Below are 13,149 nucleotides of genomic sequence, written 5' to 3'. Positions count from 1 at the left end.
TTCCAAGGTTAAACAACCTGCCCAAAGTACAAGTCAGTAAATGACAAACCACAAACTGAACCAAAATCTAGGTGACTCAAAGCCAATACTTTGTTAAATCATAAGATGGTAGAATGCTCAGCAAATGTTTGCTATTTATACTGTTTTTATTTTTCAAAAATACTTGCATAGTGACCAACAAAGACAATCTGTTCACAAATGGGTTTCTTAATCCAAGGAGTGTCACCTATACAATAGGAATCCCCAGCATCAGCCTTATAAACTCTAACTTTCAAGACAAGATAGAACTCAACTTGGCTAACATAATGAGTTGGTGGCAAAGAAAAAAAAGATACAGGATAAACGAACATGATCTAGGAAGAGCCTTTACGATCTAGCCCTTGTGCTTTTCCAATCTCATCTCTTACTATTTCTACCTAATATTCTTTATCCTATGTGAAAATTTATTTATTCCAACAATTAAGCATGTTTTCCCCCATTTTCAAGTCTTCATGCTTCTTTTCCTTCTGATTATATGGGACCCCATTCCTTTTCATGTGATAAACTAGTACAAATTCTTTAAGACCAGCTCATATAGTATTTTCCCTCAATGCCCAGGCACAAGTAGATGCTTGTTCCTTATTCTCTCAAACACCATGTATCCTATACTTAAACCTTCCACATGAATGAAATTATTTACTTACAAGTCTCTCCTAGACTATGCTTGAGAAAAGGAATCCTATCATTCACTTTGGCATCTTCAGCATCTGAAGGTTCTCCGTCTATACATTCATATCTTGCTACATGTCCCAAAGGATTAAGGGAAAATCATTTAGTAAATATTTCTAGCAGTAATGAATATGGGTGTTTTATCACTTGAAAAAAGTGTGGTTTTGTTTTTTGGTTGGTCAAATCCCAAACTCTTTTTCATACATAAGAGAGAAAATAAATAAACCAAACTCATTTCATACGGTAGTCAATGGGCACCTGGATGACTCAGTCGGTTGAGCATCTGCCCTCAGCTCAGTTCATGATCGTGGGGTCCTGGGAGCAAGCCCCACATTGTGCTCCCTGCTCAGGGGGTCTTCTGCTTCTCCATCTCCCTCTGCCCCTCCCCTGGCTTGTGTTCATGTGTGCGTGCTCTTTCTCTCTCTCTCAAATAAAGAAATAAAATCTTTATTTTAAAAAAAAAAATGCTGATAGCCAAAGGAAACCAGTTTATCTGCAAAACCAAAGCAGTCATAATGGGTTTAAAAGGAGTATGTTAACAAGCAGAACTATGTACACAGACAAACGACATCTATTTGCAGATCAGACAGATAAATGAATTGCTGTTACTGCTTTACCCCAGGATAAATTAATCCTGTTTCTTGTCCAGGACCATATTATTTGTCCAATCTGAATATCCAACTTTACCTGCAGTGCTTGTTCTTGGATATCACGAAATAATTCCATATCTTTCTCAGTCATGATTTCCTGGCTCCCAAAAAGCCGTTCCTCACTTTCTTGTTTGCCATCCCAGCCATCCTGATTGTCTGCACATAAAAAAAGAGCTCACATGTTATCAATATTACCCTTAGTTTAATAAATGGACTAGAAAAAATTTCAAAAGCCTTTCAGGTTGAAGACCTTGATATTATTTTTATAAGAAGATAGCAATAAACTGACAACTGGAAAGATTGTATTTTAGTATATAATACATACATTTCTATAACATATACATACATATAATATATACAAATATATAATATATACAATTATATATTATAATATATGTAAAAGTTTGATGAGCATCAGGTGATGTGAAGTGCTGAAACACTATACCATACACCTGAAGCAAACACAATATTATACTGTGTATGTTAACTGTAATTTAAATAAAAACTTAAAAGAATAATTACACAAAAGCAGAACAGGAAAAAGGTCTAAGGAATATGAAACTATGAAGTAATATGAACATAAAAATTTTAGTATGAATTTAATATATCAATATTCAAATATTGCTTTTTCCTTCTTTGGTAGTATGGAAAAAGTGTATGTTACAGCAGGACATGATTTTCATCACATGGTACCAAAACATGGAATATTTGTCCCTTTTATAAATCTTAACGGTCTTATGATCTTCCTAATGCCAGTCAGTACATTCTTAATCTCAGCAAAAAGATAACCTTCAAAACAGCTACCATACTCCCCTCATATTCTGGGTTCCCTTTTAAATAAACAAAACTCCACAATCTGAAGATCACAGATGATAATCCTCTGGGTAAGTATGAGAAATTATAATAATCATTCAGTAAATGATGTATCTTCCTCACATGGGGAAGGAAATTCATGAAAGGAGTATTAGGGGACTATGTAGATCATTATCTTCCGCACTTGAAGATGACACAGCTGATGGACTAATTTCCTATTTATATAAGCACGGCAGAAAAGATCAATTCATAACAGTTCCTTTGAAATTAAATAGACATATAGGCTGTCTGTTATTCACTTAGTATAAGAAGAATAAGGACAAGGACTCACTGCTGAAACCACTCCTAAATTGAAAAATATGGATCTGAAGATATTATGTCACTTTAATGCCCCCTAGTGCATGACACAGATGGATGCAGGCACAGATTTAGTAGAGCATTCAAGAGCATTCTGTCAGATGGTACAGACTGTCCCTTAAACTCTACAATTCATAAAGAAATTTACAAAGCCAATTACAGCAAAAATTCACACAAATGCAAAAAGTCAATAATGATTCTCCATATACTTTACCAATATTCTCTAATAACTTCTAGTTCTAAAACTTTCCAGGATATTCTAGTAATAATCCATCTCCAGTGAAACAGTTAATTCAAAAATGCCTTTCACACTAGGATCTGCTTTTGATTCTTTCCTCCTAAGTCCGACCTAAATGGCTTGCATATTTTCTTAGATAAATGTACTCAGACTGGAGCTACAGTGTACATGACTGACAAAGTCATGAAAAGTACTTAAGTGCTTACACAGTAATTAGTTGATTGCCACTCTGGTGAAAAGCCAATAAATACAGCATAAAAAGGGGGACCTGACAATGATGAGAATTTCTTCTCCTGTGCTGGACCAATCAATCTGCTTATTCCTATATAAGCAGGAATGAAGAAGCAGTGAATACAACCACTGATAAGAAAAGCAGAACTATCAACTTTAAGAAATTCTCTTGCAGTATATGAGATACTCTATCTTTGACCCTTGTGATCCAAAGGAGTCCATTCTCATTCTTCTACTTTCCTCAGACACTTTTCTACTTCCTTCACAGGGTTAAGTCTGTAAACTCAAGGCACTAAAGAGCAATGAGACTAGTTTAAATTTTAATGATCAAAACAGTTAATGAAAATTTCTCTCCTCTGACTTGAATTACCTGCTACACTATTAAGTCTTCTCTACAGATCTTTTCTACTTTGAAAACTAGGGAACTAGCCTGAAACGTAAGTATGAAATGAATAAAAAGAGGGTTGTTACACCTGGTAACACAGAAATACAAAAATCACAGAGGACTACTACTATGAATAATTATACCCCAAAAACCTGGACATCTAGAAGAAATGGATAAATATCTACAAACATACAACTTACCAAGACTGAATCATGATGAAACAGAAAATATGAACAGACCAATTACTATTAAGGAGACTAAATCAATGATCAAAAACTTCCCAACAAACAAAAGCTTTGCTGGTGAATTCCACCAAATATTCAAAAAACACTTTAGTACCAATCCTTCTCAAACTCTTTAAGAAAAAAAAAAAAAAGGCGGAACTCTTTCAAGCCCATTTTATGAGGCCACCATTACCCAAGCCAGTCAAAGATAAAGAAAAGAAAATTACAGGTCGATATCCCCAACGAACACAGATACAAAAATCCTCAACAAAGTATTAGCAAACTGATTTCAGCAATACAGTAAAAGGGTCATATGCCATGATCAAACAGGATTTATTCCAGAGCTTCAAGGATGGTTCAATATCCACAAATCAGCTGATATACCATAATAACAAAAAGAAAGATAAAAGTCAGATATATGATCATTTCAAGATATGCAGAAAAGGCATTTGACAAAATTCAAATCCATTTATGATTAAAAACTCTCAACAAGCCAGGTATAGAGAGAACATACCACAACATAATAAAGGTCATATATGACAAGCCCACAGCTAACATCATACTCAATGGTAAAAAGCTGAGAGCTAGTTTCCTCTAAGATCAGGAATAAGACAAGGCTACCTATTCTCACTACTTTTATTCAACATAAGTCTGAAAGTTCTAGCTAGAGCAATTAGGCAAGGAAAAAATAAAAGATATCCAAGTTGGAAAAGAAGAAGTGAAACTCTCATCCCTATTTGCAGATGACATAATACACAGAGAAAACCCTAAATACTCCACCAAAAAACTTAGAATAAATGAATTCAGTAAGCTTGAAAGATACAAAATCAAAACACAAAAATCTGAATTGTTTCTATACACTAATAACAAACTACCAGATACCGAAAAAGAAATTACGAAAACAATCCCATTTATAATTGCATCAAAATGAGTAAAATACCTAGGAATAAATTTAACCAAGCAGGTGAAACACCTGTACACTGAAGACAAAACACTGTGTGTGTGTGTACACACACACATACATGACATTAATGAAAGAAATTAAAGACACAAATAAATGGAGAGATGTTGCATGCTCATGGGTTGGAAGAATACTGTTAAAATGTCCACAGTACCTAAAGCCATCTACAGATTCAATGCAATCCGCAACAAAATTCTAATGGCATTTTTCACAAAAATGGAAAGAAAAAAATCCTAAAAATGTGTATGCAACCAAAGAACCCAAATAGCCAAAGCAATCTTGAGAAAAAAAGGACAAAACACTAACACTCCCTGATTTCAAACTATATTACAAATCTATAGTTATTAAAACAGTATGGTATTGGCATAAAAACAGACACAGAGGGGCATCTGGGTGGCTCAGTTGGTTAAGTAACTACCTTCCAGGTCATTATCCTGGAGTCCTGGGATCAAGCCCCACATCAGGCTGCTTCTCCCACTGACCTTTCTCCTCTCATGCTCTCTTTCTCTCTCAAATAAATAAATAAAATCTTAAAAAAAGAAAAAAAAAAGACACAAAGATCAGTGCAATAGAACTGAATGCCTGTGAATAAACCCATGCATATATAGTCAATTAATTACAACAAAAGAGCCAAGAACATACAACAGGGGAAAAGACTGCCTTTTCGATAAACAGTATGGGAAAACTGGACAACCACATGTGAAAGAATGAAACTACACAACTCTCTTATACCAAGTTACTCAAAATAGATTAAAGACCTGAATTTAAAACCTGAAACTGTACAACTCCTAAAAGAAAACATAGGTGGTAATCTCCTTAACATAATTTTTGACAATCATTTTTAAAATCTGATACCAAAACCAAAAGCAACAAAAGCCAAACCAAACAAGGGGGACTATAACAAACTAAAAAGTTTCTGCAGAGCAAAGGAAACCAACAGCAAAATAAAAAGGCAACCTACTGAATGTAAGAAGATATTCACAAATCATATATCCAATAAGGGGTCAACATCCAAAATATACAAAGAACTCATTCCACTCAATAGCAAAAAAGCAAACAACCCAGGTAATGCCCGGGTGGCTCAGTTGGTTAAGTCTCTGACTCTTGATTTCAGCTCAGGTCAAGACCTCAGGGTTGTGAGATCCAGCCCTGTGATGGGCTCTGTGCTGGCCATGGAGCTTGCTTAAGAATCTCTCTCTCCGTCTGCTTCCCCACTCCCATGCACGTTCTCTCACTCTCTTCCCAACCCCATTAAAAAAAAAAACCTACAGAAACAATCCACTTCAAAATGGGCAGAAGATATGAACAGAAATTTTCCCAACAAAGGCATAAAAATGGGCCACAGGTACGTGAAAAATGCTGTACATCATTAATCAACAGTGAAATCCAAATCAAAAACATAAGGAGGTATCACCTCACATCCATCAGGATGGCTATTATCAAAAAGACTAGAACTTAAAAATGTTGGTGAGAATGTGGAGAAAAGGGAACCTCTGTACATTGTTGGTGGGAATGTATATTGGTGCAGCCAGTATGGAAAACAGTACAGAGGTTCCTCAAAAAATTAAAAATAGAACTGCCATATAATCCAGCAAGTCCACTTCTGGGTATGTACCCAAAGAACACAAAAAATTCATTTGGAAAGATATATACACCCCATGTTCGCTGTAGCATTATCTACAATAGTCAAGATATGGAAATAACCTAATGCATCAAGGGATTAAAGAAACTGTGGTGTAGGTATATGATATTATTTAGCATAAATTACATACATACATACACACACACATACACACCAAACTCATAGATACAGAGAACAGATTGGTGGTTTGCCAGAAGAAAGCTGGGAGGTAGAGGGTAAGAGAAATGGGTGAATTATTTTTTTGTTTTTTAGTTTCAATAAACAGAATTTTAAATAAATAAATGAAAACTAGGAAGGTTAGCCTGATACATAAGTAAATGGTCTGAAGTTATAGTTCTCTTCCTCTCTTTTAATGTATAATTCATGAAATATTACAACTATATTTGCCATGATTTGAAGTAGAAAAATCAATGATCTTATCATACTCATATATATATTTGTCTATTCTTTTTTTTTTTTTTTAAAGATTTTATTTATTTATTTGCCAGAGAGAGAGCGCGAGCGAGAGCGAGCACAGGCAGACAGAGTGGAAGGCAGAGTCAGAGGGAGAAGCAGGCTCCCTGCGGAGCAAGGAGCCCGATGTGGGACTCGATCCCAGGACGCTGGGATCATGACCTGAGCCGAAGGCAGCTGCTTAACCAACTGAGCCACCCAGGCGTCCCATATATTTGTCTATTCTTTATGCTTACTTAGGTCAATAGCATTTTATCTACCCACACACTTTCCAATTTCCTTCTGGAAATAAAGTAAGCATCATGATGCTCACCACATGATTTGTTTTGTAACTTGTGAAATGTAAAGATATCCTTGATTTAAGGTCAGACCTAAAACTTCCATAGGAAGATTCCTTGTGATTCTACCAAAACAAAAACCCAAAAAACAAACAAACAAACAAACAACCCACAGACGAAAAAACACCATCTTCTGACTAGGAGCTCTTATTTGCCCATTCTTGCAATTTCATCTCCAGCCTCTCAATCCCTGCCATTGTCACCACCTTACTTTAATCTAAATAGTACCTTTATTTTTTAATCCATACCATAGATAATAATCAAATATAAATCTATTCTAGATAACTAGTGTTATTCCAAATAATACACTTTGGGAATACATTCTGCTTCTAAGTGAACTTTTACCTGTGGGCCAATCTGAAGTGCTCGATTTTCTGTTGCCCTTTTTCCTGATTCTATATTGCTCAGAGTAGTCTACCACTTCCCCTCGAGGTTTCCGCCCATCAGGAGAAGGGGTGAAGAATTTGGTAAGGCCATCGATGAGCCCTTTGGTTTTCTTGTTGAACTTCAAGGGAACACTGCTATCTCTGCAGAAGTCCAAGCCATCTATTCGCTCTAAATATCCTTCTTCTGATGACGATGCTGATTGGCTGGAAAGGGTGATTTTACGTTTCCGGCCCCTTCCTGGACCAGTCCGAACTTTGCTGAAAGGACCTTTTGATCTTTAAAAAAAAAAAAAAAAGAAAGAAAGAAAGGAAAAAGAAATCAAACAGGGAAAAGGATAACTATTAAAAAGGAAAACTTTTTAAGTTTTCTATTTAATATAAACATGTAATTAGTAAATAAGCTACAGCTTTATTTTAAAAAACTATATTGTCAAGAATATTCTATAAACCATAAGTATTAGAGAAATGAGAAGTAATATTGTTATCAGAAATAGATTTCTGAAAAGTCTAGTATTTTATAGCAAAAAGAATCCTAAGGTTGGGAGTCAGAAGGCATGTTTAAGTCATAACTCTTGCCACTTTTTAGCTGTACACCTTAGAATAATCACACTGTCTAAACACCAGTGTCTTCATCTATAAAATGAGAGTTGGACCAGAAAACAATTAAGACCCTTCCAGATATAAAGTCCTATGATCTCTGTAACAACTCAGAGTTATACTTTTACCTCTAAACACAAGGATGGGTTACTCTCTGAAACTCGGTAATCAAAAGATCATCTTATAGAAAAATTAAAGCCTGATTTAAGATGTAAAATATGAACTACAATACTGGTACTGTATATTTCAAGCTGCTAGTGCCCATTCCTTTCAGTTATTATCTTCAAGACAGTCTAAAGTATAGAAAAGTTGGGTTTAAAAAAAAAAAAAGAATACAGATTTACATTTTAAAGATATCTTACAAATCATCAAAAGGGAATTACCATAGACACTCCAAAAAATAAATAAATAAAAGAGTTAGCTACTGAATCTTGCCCCATATCCTCCAGACATAGCCCAGTTTCCTAGTTTTCCAGATGAAAAACACATTATTTTATTTTAGATCAAGACATAGTTAGGGGACTTGGCTATGACCGCAATAGCAAAAGTTATCCAGTGATTTGTACATACAATATAAACTACTGAGACCACATCAGGAGAGGAATCTATGAAATGCTATAATAATTTTTCTTTCTTGTTTACATAAGAGCAGCAGTATAAGGCAGTATTTAAGAGTTAGACATTGGTGCCAAACTACTTGTGGGTTTTAATCCCAGTGCAACACTTACTATAAACTGTGCAAGTTAATCTTTCTATGTAGTAATTGTTTCCTTCGAAAAGTAAGAGTAACAGCAATACCACTTCATTTGGTTGTTGGGAACATTAAATGAGTAACACACTGTAAGGCACTTGGGACTTTATTCTAACTTGGCACTTTACTGCACAGTTCAGTTAAGTATAGCCATTATTATTACTTTATAAAGTGCCAGTTGTAACAACCAAGATTTTTTTCACAATGCAAACAAGTGACTCCTACACTAGAGAGAAGACCCTATCCTTTTCTCCCCTCACCTTGCCACAAGTACAACTTACACCGTGTTTTGTTTCTTTAACCTGTTTTTCGGACGTCCTATTGGGTTAGCATAGCGCCGCTTTATCTGTGCTGCCTTCTTCTGTAGAAGTTTCCGTCCTTTTTTCCTAGGTCGACATATCTGACATATCCACATGCCTATAAAAAAAATAATATTCCACATAAAGCACAACAGACACAGATACGCACAGAAAGAGCTGAGATACTTGAGGAGTTCTTAACTTCTCTTAGGTCAAGGACTCCTATTTAAAAATCTGATGGAAGCCCCTTAGAAAAATAAACACAGAAACATATATACACAAAATTCTACAAACAAATGGAAAAGATTCAGAAGTATCCTGAAGCCCACATATGGTTGAAGTTAAAAAGTTAAAAAGCCCTGCCTACCCCTGGCACTCTGATATTAGTTTCCAATTACTATTCTTTAAGAAAAGAAGCCAGGCTTCCATGGAGTAATAACTGATCCCAGGACTGGACCAAGGAAAATACCTGATAACCTGGAGCATCTTACAGTCCCAGAAAATGGAGAAGTGCTCAAAAGATGAGGAAGGCATGTCATAAGGACCCAGAAGCCAACCTGAAAGAGCTCCCAATAGCCAAATCTGGGTCATTCTGAGCAAGAAAAGAAATAATCACATCAATGGATTATAACCCATTGAATAAAATAAAATTCCATGAGGCCATGAATAATACAATTGACAAATAAATAAATGGGAAAAGCGATCTCTTCCTTATAGCAGATTTCCAATTAATAAATGCAGAAGGGATGATGGAAGCAAAAAAACCATCATCATGTAAACACCAAAGTAAAATTAGTGCAAACAAGAATCACTGATGGATGCTAAAGTTAGTACAATGAGGGAAAAGAATAACTTAAAGGTTAGGTTTCTACAGTAATCAAACGATCACAGTTAACATTACCAGTAATAAGACATATTCATACTATACACCACACTACAACACACTAAGAAGCGTACAATATCACTTCTGTGATGTTCTTATCAAACTTCGGAATCTTAGTTTAATCATGATAAAGAAACAGACAAACCCAAATTTAAGGACTTTCTATAAAATAGCTGACCAGGGGCGCCTGGGTGGCTCAGTGGGTTAAAGCCTCTGCCTTCAGCTCAGGTCATGATCCCAGGGTCCTCAGATCGAGCCCGGCATGAGGCTCTCTCCTCAGCAGGGAGCCTGCTTCCTCCTCTCTCTCTGCCTGCCTCTCTGCCTACTTGTGATCTCTGTCAAATAAATAAATAAAATATTTAAAAATAAAATAAAATAGCTGACCAGCTGCTTCAAAAGTGTCAAGGTCAGGAAAGACAATTTACAGAAGTAATTCAGACTGGAAGAGACTAAGGAAATATGACAATTAAATGCAATGTGAAATCCAGGACTGGATTCTGGACCACAAATTCAAATAAGGTCTACAGATTAGTTAACTGTATCATATCAATATCAGTTTCCTGGTTTCAGTAATTGTACTATGGTTTTATAAGATGTTAACATTGGAAGAAGCTGGTGATGGCTGCAATATTTTTGCTACTTTTCGGTTAAGTCTGCAATTACTTCAAAATAAAATGATTCCTGTTTTAAGCTACAATGAAACTTTTTTGTAGGCACTATACACAGGAATGAAGTCCTAAGAAAATCTTTATCTTGAAGGATTCTCAGAAGGCCTTTTGACCAGGTAGGAAAGGGGGAATTTATTCTTCCAGTACATATAAATCTAAGACTTTTCAAAAGGTAACAACCAACAGAATGACATAATAGGGACTCAAGTAGGATCCTAAGTGAAATAACTTGACTATACCTAAGGTTCAATTCCTTTCCACCTGCGGGAAAATTTTTTTCAAGAAGAAAATTATCAAATATCCTATAAGCGGTTTACTTAAGAAACCTAGCAAGTCACAAAATCAGAGTTAAAAATGGAATTTGTGATAAGGCAAAAGCAGGAGAGTCCACCTGAACTTTTTTTTTTTTTTTAGAGAAAATCTAAGCATATAGTAAGACGGAAGCTCAACCGACAGGCAGTTGTATTCCAACCAAATATAACTTTCAAGGAGCAGGAGTCAAAAAAACAGGATAACATTAAGCTCTACTTTTATGAGTTAGGTCACAAATATTATTTGTCTACAAATTATTTTATTAAAACATTTTTTTGAGTTTTGACTAAACCGGAGACTAACAACTCTAGGCCTTTCAAAGGTGATGAACAGTGTAATAATTGACACTGATATAATCAACACGATCTAGTACAACTTCATTTCTTCCTTTACAGAAAGAGGTATTTCAAAATATTACAAAAGGCAAGTACTTTGTCCTCTAGCTATAAGACTGGCAAATATTAATAAATGAACTACTTTGCTCTCCATAGGTACTTAAAAACTGAAAATAGAGAAATAGAGGAAAATAATAAATCCATACACATAAGTATGTTAGGATATCTCAACAGACTGTGCCACCTTTAGGATGTCTCAACAGACTATCCCACCTTTAAGGTGACAGCACTCTTCCTGCTTAAACAATCCCAAACAGAAAGATGAAAAATCATTCTTTCATCTATCAAAGTAGGTAAAAGGTGCTTTCACTAACATGCCCTTTATATTGCGAGTCTGATTTCAGAAAGTATTTCTCACCTTTTGGCATCCGGGTGAGTGGTGGATCACAACACTCCATGTGAAAACCCCGGTCACAGGAATCACAAAAGAGCATGTTATCCTAAAAAATTGATAGGACAGTTTTGCTTAAACTTATGAAACAAAAGCATGTGAGGATCATAACTTCATAAAACCTAGAAAGCCTCAATGATCTCATAAAGGAGATGAACTACTGTAATAGTAAAAGTTTCCTTAATTTGTATCAACTGAGTAAATGGACAAGTCTGAGTTACCACAAGTTTTGCTTCAACCAACCTTTAATAAAGAACTACAGTTTCATAACTTTCAAGTTTATCCAGTAACCAGATATAAGCTAACTTTAGTTTTCTAATGGAAAAGAGAAAAGGATGATTTGTAGTTAATATACTAACTGACCACTGCTAAGTGAGTGACTCCACACTACTCAAACAAATCGCAGGAGTATTTCTTTAGGGACGCCTGGGTGGCTTAGTCACTAAGAGTTTGGCTTCCACTCAGGTCATAATCCCAGGGTCCTGGGATTGAGTCTGGCATGGAATCAGGCTCCCTGCTCAGAAGCCTGCTTCTCCCTCTCCCACTCCCCCTGCTTGTGTTCCTCTCTCACTGTCTCTCTGTCAAATAAAATTTTTTTTTTAAAAAGGAGTATTTCTGCAAACATACAATTAAGGTGCTTTAGAAATCACCTAGAAAGAATCCAAGTCTCAAAGAGTACGTATTCTAAACTAATGATGTGTAAGTTAATGAGACTCCTGTTTCAAATTCTGCGGGACCAGGTGACCGAAAAATAGCCAACAATACCTAGAGGAAAACACCAGTTGTACATTCGACTTCTAAGTGAAATATTCACGTTGTAAGGCAAAGATACTCACTGCATTTTTGCCTTGATCTCGACAGGAGCTGCACGTTTTACACTCAATGCACTGCCACCGTAAGGCCTTCACTCTAACCGTTAGTTCAGGGGAAAACTTTAAACAGGATGGATGACCTAGTAAGAGGGGAAAATTCTCAAATGAAATAATCAATGACCATTCTGTATTAAAGAAATGATGTACAGAAAGGCAATTACCTTAAATCAAAATATGTATCAAAAAAAAGATGCTCTTGGAAGCTTGTCAGACATGTCTCATCAAGACCTGGCACTCCTATTCAGTTTTACTGATGCTAAACAGTACTCAGTAAACCACCGCCACCCCAATGTGATTATAGAAAACCTGACAAACTCCTAGCATTCATTAAGCCTGCATTAAAGCATTATTTGAGTACACATGCTTATATGTATACCAATACGTAACATAGTATGCCTAGGCCATTTCTGAAAGGAAACACAAAACCTGTTTGCAACTGTAATATCCTAGGATATGAAGTTATAAACATTTTGAAGGAGATTTTGCCTTTCACTTCAATCCTTTCTGTACTCTCAATTTTTAAAATAACATTATATTTATAATCAAAATATATTTTTGCTAAATCTGATCATTAAAAGTGAGTTTACTTTGGCTA

General features: G+C 35.6%; 1 protein-coding gene across 3 annotated transcripts in view; it reads right to left on the bottom strand.

Moving 5' to 3' along the window:
- Window positions 1-13,149, bottom strand: part of KAT6A (lysine acetyltransferase 6A) — a 109,910-nt gene that overhangs the window by 39,274 nt on the left and 57,487 nt on the right. For 2 of the 3 annotated variants that reach the window (XM_045070982.1, XM_045070983.1), the window contains 5 exons: window positions 12,519-12,634; window positions 11,650-11,731; window positions 9,016-9,151; window positions 7,346-7,662; window positions 1,396-1,514 (listed from right to left, as the gene is read on the bottom strand). In XM_045070982.1, coding sequence (XP_044926917.1) covers window positions 1,396-1,514; window positions 7,346-7,662; window positions 9,016-9,151; window positions 11,650-11,731; window positions 12,519-12,634 — 770 coding nt within the window. The remainder of the gene's footprint in view (window positions 1-1,395; window positions 1,515-7,345; window positions 7,663-9,015; window positions 9,152-11,649; window positions 11,732-12,518; window positions 12,635-13,149) is intronic. The other variant, XM_045070984.1, reaches the window with a different exon arrangement.

Source organism: Mustela putorius, unplaced genomic scaffold (genome assembly GCF_011764305.1).
Source record: "Mustela putorius furo isolate JIRA1106 unplaced genomic scaffold, ASM1176430v1.1 tig00003976_pilon_pilon_pilon, whole genome shotgun sequence".
In the NCBI taxonomy this organism is placed as follows: domain Eukaryota; kingdom Metazoa; phylum Chordata; class Mammalia; order Carnivora; family Mustelidae; genus Mustela; species Mustela putorius.
The sequence above is the reverse complement of the archived record's forward strand: the minus strand, read 5'-3'. Positions and strand labels throughout refer to the sequence as shown.